General features: G+C 59.0%; 1 protein-coding gene across 12 annotated transcripts in view; it reads right to left on the bottom strand.

Annotated features, from left to right (window-relative positions):
* Window positions 1-23716, bottom strand: part of PPFIA4 (PPFI scaffold protein A4) — a 39262-nt gene extending 15546 nt beyond the window's left edge. For 2 of the 12 annotated variants that reach the window (XR_002123504.1, XM_019638100.1), the window contains exons 1-18: window positions 23578-23713; window positions 14134-14764; window positions 11432-11533; window positions 10951-11115; window positions 10601-10675; window positions 10294-10413; window positions 9593-9784; window positions 9160-9306; window positions 8759-8893; window positions 6815-6898; window positions 6437-6568; window positions 6141-6203; window positions 5400-5491; window positions 3712-3820; window positions 2181-2389; window positions 757-997; window positions 360-395; window positions 71-204 (exon numbers count right to left, since the gene is read on the bottom strand). Coding sequence is in view for 11 of the 12 variants with exons in the window: in XM_019638100.1 (XP_019493645.1) it covers window positions 71-204; window positions 360-395; window positions 757-997; window positions 2181-2389; window positions 3712-3820; window positions 5400-5491; window positions 6141-6203; window positions 6437-6568; window positions 6815-6898; window positions 8759-8893; window positions 9160-9306; window positions 9593-9784; window positions 10294-10413; window positions 10601-10675; window positions 10951-11115; window positions 11432-11533; window positions 14134-14367 (2270 nt within the window). In the remaining variant the exon portion in view is untranslated. Of the gene's footprint in view, window positions 1-70; window positions 205-359; window positions 396-756; window positions 998-2180; window positions 2390-3711; window positions 3821-5399; window positions 5492-6140; window positions 6204-6436; window positions 6569-6814; window positions 6899-8758; window positions 8894-9159; window positions 9307-9592; window positions 9785-10293; window positions 10414-10600; window positions 10676-10950; window positions 11116-11431; window positions 11534-14133; window positions 14765-21038; window positions 21132-23169; window positions 23258-23394; window positions 23453-23577 lie in introns of those variants that run through there. The other 10 variants (XM_019638101.1, XM_019638111.1, XM_019638105.1 and 7 more) reach the window with 10 other exon arrangements.
* Window positions 23717-24551: the final 835 nt, after the last annotated feature.

Genomic DNA, 24551 nt, shown 5'->3' with positions numbered 1-24551 from the left:
AGTAAGCCGGTCAGACACCTGGGACAGGTGAGGTGGCCCTGGGGGCGGAGCAGTGGGGCCGCTCGCTTACCTCTTGCCTTCTTCCTGGCTCCGGGCCGGGTGGCCGAGCTTCTCGAGCCGCAGCGTCCTGGGTGAGGAAGGAGGAGAAGTCTCACATTTTATGGTGGCTTTATCCTCTCGGTTCTCTTCCCGAGACACTGGCGACTGAACAGACAGTGGAGCCATCAGGGGTGGAGGGAGAGCTGGGGCCTGCCGACCCAGCCCAGACTGAGGCGGAGGGGTGTGGGAAATGCAGTGGGGAGTCCCTGGGGGCCAGGGTGGGGGGCACAGGGCCGGGCCTGGCCTCAGGCAGCACTCACCAGCAGCTTCCTCCTATGCTTTCTTAAGTCACTGGGCTGGAAGAGAGAGCGGAGGGTGAACTCGGACTCCCCCTCTGGGAGCCCGAAAGTGAACCCCAAGGGGAGCCCAGTGGTATGAGAAGAGGGGACCCAGTGCCCCACACAGGCCTAAAGACAATGTCACAGCTCAAAAAAGTTGACCTGGAAAGTAAATCAGGGCTAGCTCGGGAAGAGAGGAAGGGGTGTGGGCAACAGCTGGGTTTCCTAAGTGTCCTGTGCTTGTCCAAAGGACGGGCTCAGGAGGATGCGACACAGGCCTATCCCACACCCAGAGGACGCCAATCACCTCCCTGTGCCAGCCCCCAAAGCAGAGCCCAGCAGTGCCAGGGCTGCTCCTCTGCTGTCCCAGGACTCTCACCAGGGTCATGACCCCCATGCGGTCCAGGTCCTGGGCAGCACTGCGGGAGGTGAGCTTCGGGCTGGAGCGGCCGCTCAGTGCAGGGGACATGCTGGCCAGAGACAGGGCGGTCAGAGAGGTGGGGATGGGGCCGCGCTGGCGCAGCTGGATCAGGTCGAGGGCCTCCGAGCTGCCGCTGGTCACGCGCGTTTGGATCTCCTCTGCCCGCAGCTCCGTGCATTCCTTCTCCTCCTGGACCATCCTGGAGATGGCGGGACCGTCAGCCCCCGGGGCCAGCGGGAGGCAGGCGGTCCTGACCCCGCTGGGCACGCAGGCCGGCAGGCACAGCGGGCTCCGCGCCGCCGCAGCTTCCGCTCCCGTTTCTCGCTGGCTGGCTTAGGCAACAAACTCCCCACTTTAACAGGGCGGGTGCCAGGAGGGTGCCTTCTAGGCAGTGGCGGCACAGACCACCCTGAAGGCAGATTCCTGTGGGGTGACCCATCAGGCACTGGGCTGCCTGGGCTCAGCGTCCCAATGTCAGCAGTGCTCTACGTCCCCAAACACAGAACCTTTAACTGATGCTGACCCAATGGCATTTTCCCAGTTCAGGAAAAGTGAGAATAATGAGAACATGGTATGGGGGGGGAGCACTCGGAGAGGAGTATGTGTACGCCCGTCTCACACACACATGTGCCACGCACGCAGATGTAGCAATGCCAGCTGTACCTGAGGAGCAGGACTTGCCTTTATGACGAGTATGGCTTTCCAACTTTAGGGTGTTAAATGCTCTGCTTGTGCAGAATGGCTATGGCAGGAAATAGCACTTATCGTGCGTGTTTTACTTGGTGGAATAAAGCTGGCGGTCCTGTGTCAGTTCCCTTCTCTGTGTGTGGAACGTTTTCTTTCAAGTGGCCCGTGAGAGCCACGGTGTGGGAACCAACGTCCCGGACGCCTCCAGCCCTGAAAAGCTGAAGTTCTCTTGCTCAGATTTTCCCTCATCGTTGGTCATAAACATTAATAAACTCTCTACAGAATGCCATCAATAATTTTCCCTGCCACAGGCTTCTGTAGGGACGGACCCTGAGTTGAGGCCCCAGCCTGAAGCCTGGCTCTGCCACTCACTTTAGGCAAATCAGTTAAGGGCGCTAGTTTGTGCTCCTTTGTCTGTAAAAGGGACACAGTGCTGCCTCCCCCCCCCCTCCCCCCGGAGCTGTGCTTAGAGTGACAACAGCATCTTAAGTGCTCATCTCAAGGCGGCCTGAGTGGGGGAGACTACAGGGAGGGGACTGAAGCTGAGAGGTCTAGCGGAAGTCCTGCCCCTCAGGGCCAGTCCTGGGCCAGGACGGCCTGGCCCCATGCAGGCCCCCTAGATTGGCGCTCTAAGGAGCCACTGTGAGAGGCGAACCAGCTCACGCAGACGTCCTCCCGCAGCAACCGGCCCTGACCTGATCTCCTCGTTGATGGCGTCCAGCTGCTCCTGCAGCATCATGGCCAGGGTCTGGGCGTCAGAGTGGCTGCTGGGGGAGGCCATGTCCAGGGAGCCACGCAGACCCCCGGGCTCACCCTCCTCCACGTCAGATATCTCAGGGTCACAGTCAAACGCAGGGGTGGCCGTGGGGGCCAGCGCTCCAGGCAGTGGAGACAGCTCCCAGTCCTTGGCAAAGGAGGAGGGGAGAAGGCTGGCAATGAGACGTCCCCGCGGCTGAGGAGCAGGACCCGCCCCACCCAGGCCAGCAGCAGCGGGGCTTCCAGGGAGCATGTTAGGAATGCAGAGTCTCAGGCCCACCCCAGACCCAACATGCAGAATCTGCATTTTAACAAGATCCAGGGTGATTTATCTGCACATCAAAGTCTAAGAAATGCTACTGAATCGCCTCTGGGAGCTGGGCAGGCTGCTGCGCCTAAGCCTGGCTCCCCCAGACACCAGCCGTGCAGTCATGGAAAAGTATGGAAACGTGGTTTAGGCTCCCGAGCCTCAGTCTTCTCATGTGTGAAATGGGGGCACAGTACCTACTGCTCGGGCACCTGTGAGGACTGAAGCTCTCAGCACAGGGCCTGGCACAAGCTGGCATGTTCATATGTTCATAGAGACAAGGCCCAGGGAACAGAGAAGGCCCAGCAGGCCTGTCCTTGTCCCAGGTCCAGCACCTCGCAGGACCCTCTGGGAGCGTCTCAGAAACCATCCTGCAAACCTCTTCGGTGGACAAAGGCCCGGAAGAGGAGAGCACACAGAACCAAGCTGGGAGAGGCAGAAGGACGAGGCAGGAAAGGAAGGAGGCAGGGACAGAGGGGCTCCTGGGCAGCTGCTGTGTTCTTAGGAAGAGGAAGAGGAAAGGAGTGAGGGGACAGAGAAGAGGCCCCTTCAGACTGTGAACCCCAGCCCAGTGTCCTTCCTGCTACTCCTGCACCTTCGAGGGCCCTGGGGCACGAACAGGCTCAGGACACAGCACGGCCAACGGTTACAGGGCCAGGAAGGCACCCAACTGCCCCTATCACTCCTGGTCCTCTGTCTCCTGAGGCAGGCCCAGCAGGGACTCACAGCTGCTTCTCAGGACGTGTAAGGAGCCACCCAAGGGCCACTTAGCTTGTCATCCGGCCCTCATCTCCCACAACCACAACCACAGCTTTTGTTCCAGAAAGCTTGCTGATTCTGTCATGCCCCTGAATCCCCCGCCCCGACCACACGCCCGCACACTCAGGCACACGTGCACACGCTTCAGTGGGGCCTCGAGGATGGCTGGCCGCCCGCCAGCCCCTACCTCGCCCACCAGGAGGCTGAGGCGAGGGGGACACAGCTGTTGCAGCTGACAAAGGCCCCAGCCCCAGGGCTGCAGCTGTCGCTGACACAGGGGAGGGCCGGGAGAGGATCTGCACCCCACGCCAGCCGTCTGTGAAACTGGAGCCAGGCACACGGCCGAACTGACCCCACACTCCCCGGGGGACGCCCCCACACTCAGCCCACCGCTCGCCACTCACCTTGGCAGGCTCCTGCCGCAGTGCCGAGTAGTGGCGATGCAGGCCTGGGGGCACATGGCTGGTTGTGCTCAGGGAGAACCGCACGTCCACCGCACTGCCCGGGCGCGACCTTGCGTGGAAGGGACGGAGAGAGAAGACAGCCCTGAGGCCTGAGGCCCAGCTCACACCCCCTGGGCCCACGCACTGGAGGGTCTTCAGCTTCGAGGAGTCTTAGCAGGACAGAGAGTGATGTGTTCTGGGGCCGCCATGTAAGCAAGAGCTTGATTTATTCCCTGGTGCTCCGGGGGAACGTTCTAGGGAGCCAGCCTTCCATTCATAAGAAGCACCTTCGAATGCCAGAGCCTGGCTCATGATGCAACTGGGCGCTGTGAGGAAGCCGAGCTTCCCATCGAAGAGGCATTCGAGCAGAGGCGCTCCGGCCCTCGGACAAGATGGTGTGGAAGGGCTCCTGGCACCGAGAGGTCGGAAGGGGTGATCTCTTCAGGGCCTTGAACTCTGAGGGTCTGTTTCTTGGTCTTCTTCCCAGCAACTTTCCTTGGGTCTCCCCATAATCTGGATGGCGCCCTGACCAACATTCCACCCAGGCACACTCCCCAGTCCCAGGAAGCCTCAGGAGGCCCTGACACTGCACCAGGGACATACACTGCCCCAGGGGTTTATTCCAACCTTGAGATTTTAGGGTCCCAGTAATGATCCTGTGCGATGTCTGGGTGCCCTCCCAGCTTGGAACCCTTGGGCAAGCCCAGAGCAAAGGGACGGGGGTGGGGGGAACCTCCAACGGGTTACACAAGGCAGCTGGAGGGAAAGGCGAGCTCCTGCCTCTCCCTGTCCTCCCTTACCTCCCCCCACCCCCCCGGAACGCAGCACCAATTCCAGGCCGAGTCCAGTGACTCTATGGTCAAAGCCAAGAATCCCCAACCATTAAGGAAAGTTTGGTGTGCTGTGGACCATATCTCATCCATGGAGGAGGGGGTGGCTAGTCTCTTCTGAGCAACCTATGGGAAGGGAGAAGTGGGAGGAAGGCTAGCTGCTGTTTTCTGTCTCGTTCCCCGCTTTTCTCCACACTCCTGTACCCAATTCCTGACAAACATGAAGATGGTACTTAATGAGAGCAGCCTCGCGGTCTGAGTTCAGTGTCGATGTCTCCAAAAATACGGAGAAAAATCCAGAAGTTTCCTGAAACACCAGCCTAATTCAAGTATGAAGTGGAAAGCTCCACTCACCATCTCTTAAAATGTTTTCAGGAAAAGGGGTGTCGCAACTATGCGGGTGACAGTAAGGACGTCCTTGATGCCTCGTTCCAATCTCTGCCTGCCTCCTGAACCTAGGTGGTCCTCAAGGAAACAGCCATCCATAGACCCCTGAGACGCTGTCTCAGATGAACGAGAGTGAGCCAGACACTCTCCGTGCGCAGGCCGGGGGCACGGGTGAGCCCTCGGTCAGGAAGCACGGCCTGTGTCCGTGGCCTCCGCGGAGGGCTCCTGTGTCTGCATGCCTCTGAGCACCCCACGGAGCCCAGGCGCTCCCTTCCAAACTGCCCAGCGACCAAGCTCTCCGACCCTCAATGTTCCCCCTGAAAAGGAGGAGGACCCTGAGGTCCTGAGCGGTCTTTTGGTGGGAGGAAGTCTCTCTCCTCAGGGTCCACCCAGGACCCATCCCAGCACGCCCAGTCGCCCACGCTCCAGTACCTGGAGTGGATGCCGTCCACAAACGGCCCCCCTCGACCCTTCAGCTGGTCCACCTCTTGGCGCAGCTTCTCGATCTCTTCAGACAAGCGGCCCTGTGCCAGGCAGACCAGGTGGGAGTAGGGGCCAGGTGGGGCAGAGAGGGGAGAGGGGGACAAAGAGGACAGCAGAGTCAGGGAGAGGCAGAAGAATGCCCTGCAAAGTCCAACGCCAGGGGCGCCAGGCCAGGCCACGGATCACACCAGGAGAGACGAGGTCCAACTGAAGTGTGACCACAAGGGCAGCAGCAGGCGGGCAGGGAGCAGGACAGGAGAGGGGTCTGCCTGGGGAAGGACCCTCCCAGAGCAGGGCTGCAGGTCCCTCACCAGCACACCCCGCATGGGACACAGGGCTGGGCAGCAGAGGGCCCATGCCCTCCAGACCTCGCTAACACTGCGGAGGCAGGCACAGCGGCTGGCCCTCCCAGAATCACTGGACTCCTGCCTCAGCCACTTTGGGGCACCACCAAATCCTTCTGCTGAGTCCTTCACTGGGTCTCTGCTGCCTATGCTGTGCCTTATGCTGCGGCCTGACTCTTCTTTCTATGGGGGGGGGGAAGCATCTACTGTGCCCGCTCCAGTGAGGGTTAGTGAGAGACTGTGTGCGCGGACTGGCAATGGGCTTGCTCTGTGCCGGGCCCCAGGGCAGCGGCTGGGACCAGGAGGCCGTGCCTCCCAGGCTGGCGGGCTGCCAGCAGCTGGGTACCTTGTGATGCTGCTGCTCCTCAATCTGCCGCTGGGAGCTCTCCAGCTCCTGCATCAAGGTATTCTGGGGGAGAACAGCCATGAGCCACGGACCCTGCCCGGCTCTGTCCCTCGGGTCGGCTCTCCAGGACGGCCAGCTCCTCCCTTCTCCAACCCAGTGCTCACTGGTCCCGTCCCAGACCAGGCCCCGGGACTGACCCTTCAAGTCCCGACCCCACCCTCCCAGAAGTCCCGCCCCTCCGGGCCCGTCTGGCCCCGCCCTCCACAGAGCCCCGCCCATGGGCCCGCCCACAGCACCTTCTCCTCCAGGGCTGCCATGCGCTCTTTGAGGTGCAGCTGCAGGCGCTCGTTGGACTCACTGAGCAGCCGGTCCACCGTATCTGACAGCCGCTTGTTGTGGTCCTCGTTCATCTTCTCCCGCTGGCGCACCTGCACAGCCGGCCCGCCTCGCACGAGTCACCGCAGGGCCATCCTGCTGCCCTCCCTGGGAGTCACCCTGCTCGCCTTTCCCAAGCTCACCCTGGGGAGCCCGCCCTGCTCCTCCCGCCCCCTGTGTCTCTGTGCCAGCCAGCCAGTCCCTCCCCAGCTCCCACTTCCTCCGAGCCCCAGCCACAGGCCACCTGGGAAGCCAGCGGTGGGGTGGGGAGGACGCTCAGAGCCCAGCCAGGCCCTCACCCGTGCCAGCTCCTGCTTCTTCTCCTCCAGCTGGTCCTCCAGCTGCCGGACGTGCTCCTCAAAGCTGCCGTGCCGTTCTGCAGCCTGCGGGCAGGGGCAGGTCAGCGCAGCCGCAGACATCTGCCCCCCCTCAGGCCTTCTGTCTCATGCACCCCGGTTCCAGGGTGGCCTTTGGGGATCACAGCCTCAGGGAGCAACACAGCCCAGCCCTCCCCTGCCATCTTGGAGCAGAATTGTCATCACCACCCCTTCTTCCTGCTCAGGGCCTGCCTTAAAACATCATGGAGCTGGCATTTCAAGAGACTAAATTCCCCACACACTTCCAGAAAAAAACTTCACATGAAAGAAAGCATCTATGCCTCCAGATGGCTGGGCCTCCACCTCAGTGCGTGGATTCAAGCTGAACTGCCTTCTAATCCTGGCTCCCTCCCTTCCCAGTTGTGACCCTGGGCCAGTTCCCTTAGTAACTCATGTGCTTAGGAACTTAAGTTTCTTAAGAAATTAGTTTTGTCAACTGCAAAATGTGGATAATGACAGCACCAATGCCTCATACCACTGCGAGCACTAAATAAAACAATCTATGGCCAACGCTTAGGACACAATTAGCGCTCAACAAGCATGAGCCATGGTTATTATTATATATTTATATAATATTATACTATATTATTATATAATAGTTTTGCTGTTATACCAGCCTAGGCAGACAGGTCTCCCCTTCTATTCACATGTCTCCAGACACTGAGACCCCACTGTTTCTGCTGACAAGACATTCCAGACCACCACACATCTTACAATCAGGAAAGCCCTCCTACTGTGACTCACTGGAACAAATTAATCACTTCTGCCCATCCCTTCTTGTCAGTTTTGGGACACACTAAAGCTAATTGCTCAGCATCGTAACATCCTCTGGTACACTTTAAACCCAGCCCTTCATTCGTAGGGGTTGGAAAGTCCTTTGAGACCACCAAGTCCAGCCCCATCATCATGGAGATGACGATGTCATCATAGAACCAATGGTGTCATCATAGCCATGATGTCATAGATACAATGATGTCATCATAGAGACAATGGTGACATCATAGAGATGACACTGGCACCAACTAGGGAGGAAATGACTTTTCCCAGGTCACAGGGCCAGTCAGTGGCAGAAGCAGACTTGGTCCTGGGTCTATCAAGGTACAGCCAGGCTGTGGGGTCCATCCCCAAAGCCCCCAGGCTGCCACACAGGCGCTGGGGCCTGATGCTTACTATACTGGTTTCCTTCTCTCCATGGGTTGGAGGGTAGCAATGGTGATTCCAGTGAGGCCCCCCTGAAAGCCTCTGCCCAGCTGCAAACACTCCTAAATTCTCTTCATTAATCCATGCCCTCAGCCAGCTCATCCAGAGCCTGAGCTTTCAGCCTGCACACCTCTAACGAATTATTACTCCTTAAAGTTAACTATCTATTGGGTAAAATCATATTCCCTTTTATTCATCCTAAAGCTCCAGCCTTCAAGCAACCAGGGGTGGTCCCTAGATGTAGAATGCTTCAATTTGATAAGTTCAGTCAAATTCCACCCCTACCCTCTTCAGGAAGTGTAGACTTTGATCCTATGTCCTCTCAGATTTCATGCTTCCAGAGATGAAAGTCCTAACTTTTCCACTCCAGACCCAAACCAAAGGAAGTATTGACCACAAAATGTAAATAATCATAAAAATAATTTGCATCCATACAGTCTCTTCTACTTCTCAAAGTGCTTTACACCCCTTCTTACGGAATGTAAGAGGTGGAAAACATGAGGGCAAGGACTACTCTTCCAACTGACAGACAGCTTCCTGGAGTCGCACCATGAGAAGCGGTTTCCGGCTGTGGCCCACGAGCCTCCCACTCCCGGCACTGACGGTCTGGCTCCACAGAGCTCAGGAAGCGGGGGCACAGGCAGAGCCCGGGCCCTGGCCACGTGCCTTGGTGAGTGCTGCGACCCTCTGGGCCAGCTCGGCCTCCACCTCGGGCAGCGTCTCGGCCTTGCGCATCGTCTGCTGCAGCTTCTGCTCTGCCACCTCCAGCAGCTCCTGCAGGTGTCGTGCCTTCTCCTCACACTGGCAAAGCGGGGCAGGGAGGAGAGCTAAGGGGGAGCACGGAAGCCCTCCCCCCCGCCCCACCCAGCTTCAGCAGAGAGCAGGCGCCAGGCCAGGAAGCAGCAAGAAACAAGCTTGGTTCTCGGCTGCCCCAGAGGCCTGACTTCCCCTTTCCCAGGGTGACCTGCAGGACCCCAGTGGCTCCTGGGCCACCAAGCGAAGATTCCAGCATGACCAAGACCCCAAGTTCAAGTACAAGGCCTCCCACCACCACCTGGAGGACTTACTTGGCGGTGCAGGGACGCCTTATTGGCCAGCTCGTTTTCCAGTTTGTCGTTGAGGTCATGGATGGATGTGGCCTCACGCTGAGCCACCAGGTAGCGCTTCTCCAGTGTGGTGATCCGCTCCTCCATGTCCTCCTTCTGGGCCAGAGCCTGGGCGGGAGACGAGGGGACAGGTGGGAGGTCATCACCTTCTCCCTGCCCCCGTCCTGTCTGCACCTCCCCACCAACAGCTGTATCTTCTCCACACTGCCCGGCCAGTGTCTGGCCTTGACCTGTCCCTCCCGCCACTCCTGCCCCCATCTGAACCTACCAAGTGTTCAGTCACACTTCCCAGTCCTCAGCCGGCCCTCCCGCCACCCAGGGCATCCAAGTGGCTGCCCTCCTGAGGGCTGAAGGCCTGCACCCGGCACGGGGGGCAGGCCAGGCCTTTGCCCACCTCCCGGAGGTCCCGCTGGTGCCGGCTGCTCAGCTCCTCTGACTTGATGAGGTCCCGGCGGGCCGTGTCCAGGTCCTCCTCCAGTTCAGCGACAGCTGCAGTCAGGGTGACCAGTCTCTCCCGGGCCTGGCTCATCTCAAAGCTCTGCTTCTCCAGCAGCTCCTGCAGCTCCTGCACCCGACCCACATCATCCTCCAGGGACAGCGAGCTGTCAGTTGGCCGTTGGAGCCCAGGACATCCCACTCCCTGCCCCACCCAGGGAGGTAGGGGCAGGGACAGCTCTACCCTAGCCTCAGAGCTCACTCCACACAATGACAGACATCCTCGCTCTCCTGTGTATCTCTCGAAAAGCAAGTCTGTAGTTTCACCTGCCATCTCCGCCTCTTATAACCGAGAACGGCATGACTAGGGGGACAAAGGCTCAGAGAGAGAAGGGACCTCACCTGAAGCTGACACACAGGTAGAGGGCCCCTAACAATTTGAGCGGACAAGCACATGACATGTCTAGCAGTGAGTTGGTCACTAAACCAACAATCTATAGACTTCTCCGCAGGGCGGGGGGAAGGCAGAAAGAGGAGAGAGGATACTGGCGAAAGCCCCACATTTAACTCAAGCAGCTGCTCCTGAATAAGGTGGGCAGGGCCCTCTGAGCCTGTCTCAGGGAAGGCATGCCCCCTACTACATGGCTCCCCAAGACCCACCTTCCACAGGCGTTTCGGTCCCAGCTGCACAGTCCCCTCGTCTCCTGCCACTCCATCCTGAACCCCTGCCCCCTGCTGCAGGGCACAGCCCCCGGGGCAGTGAGTCACAGACAAGAGAACCTGTCATATGTTCCACACCCTTTTGGGTCCCCCGCCTCCCAGACAGGTGCCCCACCTCCCCTCGGCCAGCAGTCTGCAGCCAGGACCGTGGGGAGAAACCGATGGGGAGCAGAGCGGGGCAAAGGGGAGCACCAGCCTTGGCTCCAGGGGCCGCAGTATGCAGATGGAGGATGGGCAGGCCGCTTACCTGCTGGTGGGCACCTGCCAGCTGCTCCTCCAAGGTGGTGACTCGCTCCAGGGCTGCCCGAAGCCGCTCTCGCACCTGCCCGAGGTAGGAAGGCAAGGGGAGATGGAGGGAGACGTGGAGGCTCCTCTGGGCTCTGGCTAGAGGAGTCTGGGCTGGGTCTACCACTGCTGGGTGTGAGGCGGACCAGGATGTGCCAAGAGACAAACTGAGGGACCCTAACAGGAGCCCCTGGAAACGGCCAGTAGGAGAAGGACTAGCTAGAAGGCAGTTTGCCCCAAACACAGGACACAGACATCGCAGAGAAGGGACCAGAGGCTGCAGGGACCCTGGCTGCAGGGCAGGCTGGGTACCTTCTCATCCAAGGCCTTGTGGTGCTCAAACAGCGACTTGAGGGCTTTCAGCACCTCCACCTCACTGGAGACCCCGGAAGGTGACTGGGCCTGGCGCTTTACCACGGTCATCCGCAGGGACCGCTCATGGCGGGACACCAGACACTCCAGATGCTCTAGAAGCAGCTGGCAGGGAGCAGGGAGGTGAGAGGAGGGCTGTGGGCCTGTGTACAGGGTGACCGGAGTGCCCACGGGCTCGCTGGGTAGACTGGGTGCCCCGTCTGTGCCATTGTTCAAGTGCTCAAATACTTCCATGCTGGCCAGCAGCTGCTGCTCCAGGTGAACACCGCCCCAAGCCGGCTATCCTGGCCTCTCTCTTAGAACCCCGACTACATGTGAACGATGGAGACTTCCAACCGTTACCCCAGCACACAGGGCAGGGATGTGCCGACCTGGCCAAGGGGTCCACAGCCCCACACACACACTCCAGGTCCCCCCTTACCCTCGTGTTATTCCGCTCTGCTGTCAGCTCTGATATCTCTTCCTCCCGCTCTAGAAGCTGCTCCCGACACATGCTCAGCTCCCGGGTTAAGGTGGCAAATTCCTGAAAACCCCAAGGCCCCTCAGTGCATGGGACATGCCCCAAGCAGGGTGCTGCATGCACAAAGCAATGGTGGGGCCCTCTCACCCATCCCTTACTCCCACCACCTGCCCAGAGGCAGCCCTCTCCATCTGGCATGGCGGCAGGCCCACGGTGAGCACATGCTTCCCAAGGGGGCCACAGCTCTGGGTCCTCACACACTCCAAGTGCACAGGAGGGTGCAAGGGTGTGAGGGGACAGGGATGAATACAAGAGCCAGAAAGTCCGTCTGCTCTGCAGCTCCATCCCCCTCCAGCCACCAGCGTAACCTGGTGTCCTCCCTGCCATTTTGTGGGTCTTTTTCCCCAGCAATCCAATGGCATGTCCCTTTAGAAGCTGGTGGAGGGGAGTTTTGCTTTTGGTTTGGCACAGTAAGGTCCGGGCAGAGCCTAATGGACATTACAGAAGGAAGAGAAGGGGGCTCTGAAGTGAGAGCCCAGGGGCCTTTCCCTCCTCCCCAGGGCTTTGCAAGCTGCCAGTGGCCAGTGAGATGGGACTGAAGAACCCACCTACAAGGAGAGTGTGCAGGTCCACCCAGCCAGCCAGGTGGCTTCGGCTCTGGCTTCTGGGGTCCCTGCTCACTCGGTATAAGGCTGCACTCTGGCCGTGATGCCAGCCACTTGCTGGGCCTGACCCAAACCCAGGCTGGCATCCCTTTGAGGGGCACTGCAGAGACCTCTGCAGCCCACCCTCTCTATTAGGACAGCACACAGAGGTGACAGGCTGGCCCCACAGATCCAGGCCCATCGTATCCTATATATTTCATTAGATATCACCTCACTCCAGAAAGGTTTTCAGAGAAGTGGCCCAAATTCTGTGGCTTCCCAGGGTCTGGGAGTGACTGAACAGAGGCTGTGGGAAGGGGACAAGGGACCCAGAGAGGCCAGAGCCTGAGAAGCCACGGCCCTCAGACCCTGCTCCTTGATAACTGCCTCTCTACCAAGGCCATGGGCAAAGGCGTCAAGCATCTCAGCCCTGGAAGGCCTGGCCCTGGTCCGGGTCGTGCCCGAGCTTTCACACATGTACATGTGACACACTCGCACCCAGAGACAGGACTCGATGGCAGACCCCAGCCCCACGTCAGGGCACCATCAGCAGAGGATGGGTGCTCTCTCCTCCCCGCCCAGCCCCTGCCTGGCCCACCCACCCCAGGACGCCTCTGCCAGATGCTGTCCCAAAGCTCGTCTACAGCGTCAAGCACAAACTTCTTATCCTCGCTTTCCAGCTTCGTTCACCCTAAGGCCTGGTCGACCTGGGTCCCCTGCTGTTTCCAGTCACCAGCAAGCCTTCCTAATGCCACACATTTGCTCAATGAAAGAGCCCAGCCCTCTGTCACCACCTGAGGAAATCACAGCCATCTTTCAAAGCCCATCTCAAAGGATGCGCCTGGGTGGGACTCCTCAGACTCCCGGGGGAGGCGCTCCCTGCTCTGACACTGTTGGGAGCAGAGGTGACCAGCGCCACTTGGGAACCCATCATTCACTCACAAACACCGTGAGCACCTCTCACACGCCGGGTCCTGTGCTGCTCTCTGGGAACACAGGGACAAGGCAGGCGTGGCCCCTGTCCTCAAGAAACTCCTAGGACAAGTCACCTAATGTCTTTGAACCTGCACCCTCTAATCTGCGAGACACAGGTGTCTCCCTCAGGTGTCACCAGGAGGATCCAGTGAGCCAATGAATGGAAAGCACGCAGCACAAGGCCACCAAAGGCAGTGCTCCGTCACGGGCACTGCTCGCTTCCAGTCACTTGGGTTCTGCTAATGAGCTGCGGGGCGGCGATGGCTCCGCCACGCTAGGACCCGTTCGGACCTCCTGCAGTGGAGTAGGACGGCCCACCTCCCACCCCAGTGCTTCACCAGGACCCCATCTGCCTACTGACAAAGCATCTCAAGACCCTGAGCAGGGCAGGAGGCTCTGCCACCCATGCCCAGGCGGTCCTCCCCAGGTGGTAAAGGGCCTGGAGCTGAGCCCCCAGCCTCTAACTCCTGGGCTGCCCCCACCGAGCCCGCAGGCTGGGCGGTCACCAGCAACTAAGCACTGCGCTCGAGCTTTCGTGTCATCGTCTGCGATAACAGTGCCAGCTTCACAGCTGTGAGAACTTCGAGAGGAGCTGAGCGCACAGGACACGTCGGCGGGGCCTTGCTGCTGGCCATGGTGCTGCTGAGGAGGCCTGGAGGCTGTGCAGACCCCGGGCTTCCGGGTCCAGCTCCGCCTCCAGTTCTGCACGGGACGCCTCCCGGTTTCTCATCTGAGCACTAAGGGAGGCGACTGGGCACCGCTGAGGCTCCGCCCACCCCCCGCGAGAACAGGTCTGGGGAGGAGCGGGCCGGCCGCGCTGAGGCCTTTCCCCGCCGTGGCGCCACCTGCCGGCCGAACGGGCTCGCTGCAGTTGGGTTTCTCCCCACAGAGTCCAGCCGCTTCTCCGGGTGAAGCCAACTGCAGACTGAGATGCTTGGGAGTGGCGGGGACACGAAGGCAGTGACGCCTGTGAGCCCCGTTTGCTGACATGCAACTTAGACGCAGATGGGCTGAGGGCCCCAGGACGCTGGGCTCGGGCCTCACCTGGGGGAGCGCGGAGTTCAGGTGACGCTGGAGCTGGTCCCGCTCGTGGAGGGCGTCCTGGAGCTGGCTCTGCGTGGCCGCCAAGGCCTCCTGACTCTCACGAAGGGACTCCAGCAGCTTCTCCCGTTCATCCAGCATGTTCACCATCAGCTGCTCAAAGTTGGCGTCAGCGTCGGCGCCGTGGGGGGGGCCCAGGGGGTCCCCCTCCTTGATTGTGGGCATCACCTCACACATGGTAGGGGCGGGCAGGGCCTTCTCAGCATCGGGGGACAGGGGAGGGGTTCGCAGGGTTGGCACCTCCAGGCAGACCCAGAGCACAGGTCTCCAGACGGGCAGTGCCAGGCGGGCGACAGCTGGGCCGGGGCTGGTCCCACGGCATCAGTCTCTCTGGCTCTGAGAGGCGCCTGGTGCCCGAAGCCCCCCTGTGGGGCAGAGCCAGAGGACTGGACTTGAGCTCTCAGGGCTGGGGCTGGGTGCCCTACGTCCCCAGGCAAGTGGGCAGCAGCCAGGTGTGGCCATGACAGACGGGGAGAGCAGGGCTGGAAGGGGACCCTTGCTTAGACGGAGCACTGGAGCCTGAGAGGGTCCTCGCTGGATATAGCGACACCCATTGTTTCTGGAGGACACCGGTCTGTGGGAGAAGAGACTGCTGTGAGGACCAGCCGGATGGAGAAGGGCATGTAGGAAATGGTGGGTGGGGGTAAGAAGCTGGCCCTGAGCATCGGGGGGATGCTGGCACCCCCACTGGGATGCTGCCCTCCCAGGTTCTCCCACCGCCAGAGCCCAGGCCTCCAGCTGCCCCACCTCCAGCTGTCAGAGTTCGGCCACTGGCTGGTCCCCCACCCATGTGCTCTCTGGCCAAATATAGAACTGATTCAGGCAGCCAGCTGCCCAGACTCCTGTGGGACCTGCGGTGGGAGAGGGGGCAGGAGGGAATGGGGTCTCTGGCCCCTGCCCCATAGCTTCCCCCCCCCACACGCAGGCCAAGGCAAGCACAGAAGGGGCTAAAGGGCTCCCGGCAAGTGGGGGTCCCACACAGGAGGCGCTGACTGGAGGTCAGGATACAGGGCAGAGGGGCTACTCCCCAACCACTGGCACAACATGGCTCATCACTCAGGGGCAATGCTCTGACTCAAATCACCCCCCACTCCTGAAACCCGGCGGGCAGCAGGGGTGCGTTCTGCATTCACAGCCTACTAGCCTTGGCTGGAGTGGGGGCCCCAGGGTCGATGTGGGGTGGGGGCCCCTGCTCATGGCTGGGAATCTTCTCCCTCCATGCACCTGCCCATTGCTGGCACTGCCGGAATTCACCAGCTGGGCATTAGCATGTGCACAGCCTGGCACAGGGATGCCCTGTGGTCAGAGCGAAGGATGTGTGATGAGGAAAGCAGCATGCAGCTGGGGACTTCCCTGCCCGCCTCCGGCTCCCACCCCCAGCCCGCTCCTGCAGCCTGACGTGAGATGTCGGGCACCCACGTGACCATGCTACAGGAACACTTCTCCCCTCCCTTCTTATCCTTCCCCTCCCCATTTGGGAGACACAGAAACAGCTCCTTGTGCACCCCTTAGGTGGCAGACTGGGAAGGTCGGGGAGGATGGGAGACATGGGGACCCACCCAGTGTGAGCTGGGAAGTCAGACCCTGGGCTGAACCCGGCATTGGGACCAGGGAAGGGCCAAACCTCTCCCACCTGAACCCACCTGTCATCCCCTCCACCAGAGTACTGACGGTCTGGGCAGAAATGGGGGGAGTCTAGGCAGAAATGGGGGGCAGCAAGAGGGATGCTGGGGAGGAATGTGGGCCTGGACCAGACGGAAGTCAGGGCATCAGCCTGAGAACTCGTGTGCTCACACCACAGCCATTCCCCAAGGGCCCCATGCTTCAGGTAGGCGTGCACATACCCTCGTGTGTACACTCGTGCACAGAGGTAGGCACAGGTGCATGGAAACCAAGGACATACACACGTGGCCATGCACATGCTCCCACACATGAAAACTGGACACAGATGCTGGCCCAGGGGGTCCTGTCCCCAAGCTGGACAGCCGCCATGGAGGGCAGAGTCCCAAGAGGCGACAGAGGTGAAAAGTAGTACACTGGCCGGCCCCCCAGAGCAGCAGGCGCCAGAGCTGCCCTGTCACTGACGCTAATGACAGTCATTCCTCCCATAGCCCACCCACTGTGCCCAGGACCCCGCACCACAGTGCTCCAATCTATGAGCAGAAAGGCCACCATGGCCCCCAACACCTCTCCAGGCTCATCAACAGCCACTCCCCACAGCCACCCCCAAGAAGAAATGGGAGAGCAGATGAAGAGACCAGGCCGGGAAAGGGTCCCCAAGGCAGAAAGCGTGCCCAGGAGATCAGGGACCCTGGAAATGGCATCAGTCCGACAGATCCCCAGTAGCCTACAGTGAGTAAAGGAAGGCCAGTTGGGTGACCTTGGCCGTGTCACCACCACTGAGGCTTCTGCTGTGCCATGGACCCCACGGCCCTTGTTCTGCCCACCTTGGAGAAAGAACAGAAGGCACCATGACTGACGGGGACGATAAACTGCCCAGGGGGCGGCAGGGGCAGGTGGCCTGTGGGTGGGGTTATAATGCTCTCACAGGAAAGGGCCAGCAGTTCTCAGGCTGCCCAGGGTGACATGCGTCCTGCTCAGTATCCTCCTGCCAACTGAGAAGCTGGCACTGGTACCACCAGCCCTCTCCCAGCCTCCCTGCACACCAGGTGCCAGGTGGCAACTCCACTTCCCCTGGCACAATGCCCCCATGTGGGGCCAGGTAACCTGTCGAGTGCAGCACCGTGGTGAGCACAGGGACTGGGGATGGGGACACCTGGCCCATCCTGGCACCTGGGCTGGCTTTCAAGAGCAGCAGCAGCATCTCAGCCTAATAAAGCCTCTTCAACCCCTGGACAGCATCCCAGTGACACGCGTAGGTCCTGATTCACAGGCAAAAGCCACCAGCCCCCAGAGCAAGTGGGGGCTTTGCATTGAGGAGTATGGGCGGGAAGGCTCGAGTGAGTGGGGCACGTGTGACAGGGAGGGGCTGGGCAAAAACCAGGGAAAACTCCTTGGCATCCCCAAATTTACCCTCATCTTTCCCTAGTAACAGGAGGGGCGGGCACTTGGGCTGGATGCTCTGACTGGTCACACGCAGGCTGGCGCCCCGTGGCCCCAGCAGATGGCAGGCCCACCCCTGCGAGGTAACCAGCCAGGGCCAAGCTGCCGGAGTGCTCATGTCTCAGTGCCTGTGAGCTGGGCAAAGAGGGAGCCTCAGGGTGGGGCCCTCAGAGCCAAGAGGCAAGAGGACGGGCCATGCACCCACATGGCTGCAGGAAACGGGCAGGGAGGTGGTCGCCCAGGGAAAATGTAACGGTGACGGTGTGGTCAGTACTTAGCACATGCCAGGCACTGTGCTGTCAGTTGATGTCTGTCAGCTTCCTTTCATGCTCTTGGTCCCCTGCAAAGAAGACGTGATTCTTTGTCCCGATTCACAGCTGTGAGAACTGGGACTCAAAGTCACGTAACCAACTTTGCACAGCGAATAAAAGGAAGGACCAGGGCTCGATTCCAGTCTGTCTGACTCCAGAGAGGGGCAGGGATGGAGGGACAGGAGTGGACACAGCTCCTTCAGGCCACAGCCTCTCTCACCCTCATCCGGGTTAATGGCAGCCTAGGCACAGCTCAGCCCGGCCCTCCTCCTCCAGCCTGGGGAAAGGCCTCAGCGCAGCAGGCATCATGTCACCAGGCGGCCCCTGGGCCTCGATCTGGGAGGCCCATCTCTCCAGCTGCTCCCAGGAGTTAGTCAAGGGCCAAGAGACACAGCCTGTCACTGGGGTGAGCATCCAAGTTGCTGCATACCCAGGGCCTCTGGACAGTGAACGGAGGCACCATGACAATTGCACCAGGACACAGGTGGACACCGGGGCTGTCACACCCACTGTCACCACCCAGGATGACTAACGTCAGGAGAGTGGGGCATGGAGGGCCACAAGTTTCTGCGTACCCCCAAAATAGCTTGTCCTCTCAAACAGCCCAAATCACAGCCATCGCAACCTGGGCTTGTGACAGTAGCTTTAGGGGCAGCCTGGGACGAGAAGAGGGCAGGAGGGAGACAAATGCAAAAGACTCTGAGCTCTTTCTCACTTTACACTCATCAACTCCAAGTTTACTGGACATCTGATTGAGGTTTCTTTTGCATAAAGGGTTCCAAGTCTAAGAGTGGGTAGGCAGCCCCTGGTTTAAGTGTTGTTTACAGAGGCCCCACTCAGTGAGTGCAGGTCCTCAGAGAGGCAGCATCGCAGTGTGACAGGGCAGGAAGCCTGGGAAGGCTGCTCAGGGGACCCTGGGGCCCACCAGCGTGTCCCACATTCTAAGTGAAACAGACATCACGCGTACACACACGCTGCACCACCGAGCACAGCACATGCCTTTGGCCGAGCTTACGTCATCGAGTAACCCTAGCCATCTCCTGCTAACCAGAGCTGCTGGTTAACACTGACAGGTCCTCAAATAATGTTGCAAGGCAGGAAATGAAATAGTAGTGGGGTGTACTCAGAGAATAAAAATCTTTCAAAATAGAGGCCTCTGCAGGACATATATGGGTCCTCTGGCGTTGGAGTAAAACGCTCAGAAGTTACTGCATTAGATCAGCCTTCAGATCAGGGAGCCTTCACTCAGCAGAAAACAGGCCACCCAGGAGGAACCAGGAACATGAGGAGGGAGCAGTCAGGAGCCAGGGTGCACAGGACGGCCCAGAGAAACGCAGGCGTCAGAGGAGGGTGAGCGTGTGGTTATGAAAGAGTGTGAGAGTGTGTGTGTGGGGGGGTCCTGACAGAGAGAGTGTGAGTGAGTGTGTACACAAGTGTGTGGTCCTCAGAGAGACTGTGTGTTCCATCATGAGCGTGCACGTGTGTGGTCATACAAGCACATGCGTAAAATCACGTATGCTCCTAAAAGCACGTGGGTGCCGTGGGAGTCTATGTATGACCATGAAAGACGTGTGGTGTTGGCCTGTGTGAACCTGATAGGGAGGAAGAGTGGAGATGATAATAGAGGAGTGGCAATTCCGCTTGTCCCAAAAGCTCCTCCTGACGAGGGCCGAACGTTTCGGGTCCTCCCCCTGGGACCCAATGTGAGTAGCGGTCACACAGCCGGGCTCAGCCCAGCCTTCTACTTACTGCCCCCATCAGAGCTTCCCTGTGGGGTCTCCAGGGTCCAGGGTCCACATGCACAAGTGAAGGCTCTCCCAGAATGTCCAGTGCTCAGGGACCAGCCCTACCCAAGCCCCTGGCTTGGCCCACCCCTGGGCCCTCCACTCACAGCCCATTAGTGCTCACCCCACCCCTGCCTCCCTGGGACGGGCTTCCTGAGGTCCTGCGTGCTGATCCCTGCAGGATCTGGACAGCCCCGTCTACTTATTACCCCTTGGGACCAAGGAGCTCAGCTCTAAGGGAGGGAGCCCTCAAGTCCTAAGGAGGTTTTCTCTGAAATGAAGAACAAGCTCATCAGCCCTCTGAAATGAGTTACCTGAAGACAGTCGTCATGACGGTACTTCAGACATGCTTACTGTACAAGAATTTCACTCTGCTGACTGGCAAAATAAGAATAAAGGCCTGTAGGGCCGGCCAAGTGGCACATTGGTTAGGAGTTGGCTTGGGACGCCAGTTCTGAGCAGCAGGACCCTGGTTGGGATCACATGTGAGGGCCAATGACACTGCCCTCTACAGCTAAGATGGTGAACAACAGCTCGACCTGGAGCTGGGCTGCTGTGAGTCGCCAGTGACTGTGTAGGCTGCAGTGGGGCTGGCTAGCAGCGGGCATGAGCTTTTGTGAGTGGCCGTGAGTGGCCGTGAGGGGCCATGAGCCACCATGAGAGGCCGTCCAATGGCCGGCGAGCAACTGCCTCACCCGGGAAGACCACAATGATAATACCAACATGGGCCAGTGAAGCAACGTCCTCCACAACTAGACTGAAGAACAAAACAACAGCAACTTGTCTGTTCCCCTTCTTCGATTCCCCAACGCTGTTCCCCTCCCCCAATTCCCCAATTAAAAAAAAAAAAAAAAGAATAAAGGCCTGCAAAGCAAACCAGCTATTTCATCTGACAACTAACTACAAAATTATAGTGCATATAAGCACTCTTTAAAATCATGGAGGGCCGGCCGAGTGGCGCGATGGTTAAGAACTGGCTTGGGACGCCAGAGGGCCCGGGTTCGGATCCCACATATGAGGGCCAGTGACACTGCCCTCTACAGCTAAGATGCTGAACAACAGCTCAACCTGGAGCTAGGATGCTGTGAGTCGCCGGCGACGGCGTAGGCTGCAGCCCCTGCGGCAGTGGGTTGCCATGGGCTACCGTGTGTAGCCAGCAGCCAGCGTGAGCGGCCAGCAGCCGCAGTGAGCGGCCGTCCAGAAGCCGGCGACTGATCTGCCTCGCCCGGGAAGAGCGCAATGATGGTGCCAACTTGGGCCAGTGAAGCAACGTCCTCCACAACTAGACTGAAGAACAAAACGACAGCAACTTGTCTGTTCCCCTTCCCCCAATTCCCCAGCACTGTTCCCATACTCCCAATTCCCCAATAAAAATCTTTAAAAAAAAAAATCATGGAATACGTTATGTGTTTATGTAGCTGATATATAATGTATACTAACTACATCTAGACTTAACATTTTGTTCAGTTATAAACCTAAACCCATATACAATGTTTCATGGAGATTTAGGGGTTTTCACTTTACCTACTGCTTATAGGATCTCATCCCCCCAAGATGTAGAACCCCTGCACTGGTCCCAAGAGACTCCTCTGCTCCAGTGCAAATCTTTCTGGCTGCAAAGAGGCCCTGCTTCTTTGAACCCAGGGGATAAGAAGCCAGACCTCTTCAATTTAATCCAACAATTACTTACTGAGGAGGCTCCCGTGAATCCAATGCTGACCTAGGGATGGTTATGGACACAGAGGCGGGTCAGATTTGGGCTCAGCCCTCGAGAAGTGCGGCCTCCTTGAGAGAACACAGATACGCAGTAATGGCTGGAGAGGCACCCAGAGTGAGCAGCCCGACCACATACCCGGCCTCCGGCACAGCCTGGGGGCGGCCCGAGCATCACTCGGATTTACTCCTCTAGCACTCAGAATGAACCAGCCCCAGCCAAGGCCTGTCAGCCCCTGCTTGGGGCTGGAGCTGACCTCGTCTGGGGAGCAGAAGCACTGGGAGAGCCGGGCCAGGCCTCAGGCTCTGCCGGGCCCTGCGGGTAGATCCCCCAGCTCAGAACTCCTTCCCCAGGACAGTCTCAGCTCCCAGGGGCCCCTCAGTTCAGCAAAGGCTGACGGTGCCCTCGAAGCAGCCCCTTCAGAGTCTGCCTAGCACCACGGCCCCTCCAAGTACTTCCACTCTGATGAGCACCCAAAGGGCCGCGTTCCTGTGAGCCAGTGCCATATGCCTTCCGGAGCTAATTATAGGTCAGTGAGACAGCAGGCCAGAGGGGGAACAGACGGCGACTTCCTGTGGCTGCAGTACACTCCTGCCCCTCCCTCCTTCCCAGTCCTCCACCTGGGACCTGGACTCTGAGGCAGCTTTCACTGCCTTGGTCCTCCCGACTCCACACCAACAACTCCTCTCCAGCACACACTACACACAACTCCATACCAGACCATGTTTCTATAGCAACCCATCCAACAGCCCAAAGCCCTGGGGGAGTGTCCCTGGCATAAAAAGCCTCAGCTAGCTCCCCCATATCCTAAAGCCCTCTTGGCCCCAGCTCCCCGGGCCTGAGTTGAGCCTTCAGCCTGCCTCCTGGTCCTCTCCCCGAGCTCTCACCCCATTATCCTCAGTGGCTCTGAAAGGACCACAGCAATCCCTGACAACTCTTTCCAACGCTACGATTTCAGCAATCAACTCAGAGAGGAGACCCAGAAGCCTGGCTGCCGGCCCTGCCCCTCCAGTCCCTCCCAGTGCCCAGCTGCCAGGCCACACATACTCCCCAGCTCTGATATCATGACATGGTCAGTGGGTGAGACGTCCCTTCCACAGTGAGCCACTGCACTCTTCTGCCTTCCAGAGATGGAGTCCCCCACTGTGCCAGGTGTCTAGTGCCTTCTTAGCCCCCAGTAACCACTTTAATAGTCATCATCTCATCATTTTGAGATACCATTTACCCAGGCAGCCTCCTCAGGCCTCAGGAAAAAGTCCTAGGAAATAGCCAAGGAAAGTAATTCAAACTGTTCCTTTGGGACGACCTGGATTGTTAATAGTGGTAGGGGATGGGTGGGTTGCAATCCAGGTCAGACGGTTCCATCTTTTCTAATCCAAAAGCAATGTAACAAAATGGGGGGGGGTGTCTGTTAACAGAGTGCCTGCTGTGTGACTGTGTACCTCTCAATTGCCCCATGGCCCTAAATTGCTTCAGAAGACCCAGCACCTAGCACAGTGTCTGGCATATAGCAGGCGCCCAGTCAATGTTTGCTGCGTGTGTAACACATCTGAAAAGACTGAGGGGAGTCCCTGAAACCTGCTCCTGGAGGGCACCTTATGCCCCCAGCAGGAGGGGACATGCATGCCAAGCACAGCCTCCTTTGCAACCACTCACTCACCGGGAATACAGCAAAGCCCCAGCCCAACTTCCCTGCCCCTCCGATGGACACCGCCAGCATGTCTCTCAAGGGTGACGTCAGAACCTAGTGGCACCTTGTCTTCCCCCTTCTCCTTCTTCTCCAAGAAAACCACCCACACCGCATTTCCAAGTCCTCCAAACCAACCTCTCTTCCCACCCACCGTCAAAAGCTGCAGGATCTACACTGGAAAACATACTGCGTGGTGGGAACTCGGTTCCCCACTCTCACCCTACCAGTTCAGGAATCTATTCCGCTTCCTTTTCCAGTTGCGAACCCCCCTCGCCCCCACCTCAGCAGACTGCGGAGACGGGCACAGCCTGCGTCTGAAAGCTGGAGGATGGAGAGCTAGCGACATTAAGGGGTGTTGTGAATAACGCGGGGAAGGCTAAGTCCCCCCACCCCAGGGGAACGCCAAGTCCTCAGCACCTCTTGTGCCTCCGGGAGCGGAGCTGGCCCTGGAGCCTAGAGGCGCTTCTTCTCTGACTCTCCTAGGGGGGATGGAGGCGCAGTCCGTCTGGTTTCCTCCAGGAAACCTGCCACTCAGCTCCCCTCCTCCGAGGCTGATGGATGAGCGCGAACTCTGTGAACTCCACGCCCCCCAGCCCTTCCCCGCCCCCCCCCTCGCAAATTGGACATCGCCTCTATGCTCACCCCAAGGGCACAGGACTGCAAAGGCCGGTGAGAAGCAGCAGAGGGGTAGCCTCTATGTCTGTGGAGTGAAAAGGGACTAAAGGGGCTGCTGCCCAAGGTGCGCCAGACAGACCCCTCCCCAAACTGTGCGGAAGCTGGAGGGAAAAGAGACATCCTTCTCCAGACTGGGTTCTGGACGCTCACCTGCCTGCAGTTCTCGAAGACAGGGCAGCTCCGCTCGGAGGCCGCAGCAGCAAGGAGCTGCCCTGACGTCCGGAGCTGGACACCCAGCAGCTGCAGGCTCGGGGGCACGAACCCCGCCTCCTCACTCGAGGCCACGCCCCTGCTCGGGGCACGCCCCACCCCTCACGTGAAGAGGCCTCCGCAGCCTCCTAGCAGAGCCTCGCCCCCTCCGAGCCCTGACCCCACCCCCCAAGAGGCGGGGCCTACCAGCTTCTTCCAGGCCCCGCCCCGCCCCGACACGTGACCTGAGAGGGCAGTGAGGCTGCGCACAGCCTGGACTCGGCCTGGAGCCTCCCTCCAGGTGGCGCAGCACACACCGCTCTCCCTCAGAATCACCCAGGTCCCTAAATTGGGCTCCATACTGGCCTTGTTGCCAGCGGTTTGTCACCTTTCACACCTGCTCCCTCACGCCCATTTCTTGATTCTCCTTTGGTCACACCCATTTTTAGGTGGAGAAACTTGAAATCCACATACATTTCAGTGGCGTGCGCTTAAGTGAATTGTGTCACTGTGCTGACACTTACTGAAAAATGAAATGTCAGTCTGTTAGACACATTCTGTGAAGGCAGTGTCCATGCCAAGATTCCTGGCAAATTTTAGCCAAATCTCCCCCATTTTCCTGACTTGCTCCTTCCGCTGTCCCGCGGTCATACATGAATCTTTCCTATCTGGTTTGTGAGTTTCATCACCGTGCCGCCTCAGTCCTTCAGGAAGCCCAGGCGCACTCCAGGAGCTGAAGGGTTTCATAAACGTGCTGTGTGTGCACATTCACAGGCAGACACATGTCCTACATCAGCAACAAATGCTGTAAGTGAAATCAGTGGCACATACAACCTTTTTCTTCCTTTTCTCCAATATATTCACCATTTGGTTTAGTTTCCTTGTATGTTTGGTAGAAGGCAGGACAATTTGAGTAATTCTGATTTTTGAAGCTA

This window comes from Hipposideros armiger, unplaced genomic scaffold (assembly GCF_001890085.2).
Source record: "Hipposideros armiger isolate ML-2016 unplaced genomic scaffold, ASM189008v1 scaffold_37, whole genome shotgun sequence".
NCBI classification, from domain to species: Eukaryota; Metazoa; Chordata; class Mammalia; order Chiroptera; family Hipposideridae; genus Hipposideros; species Hipposideros armiger.
This window is presented reverse-complemented; position numbering and strand designations above follow the sequence as displayed.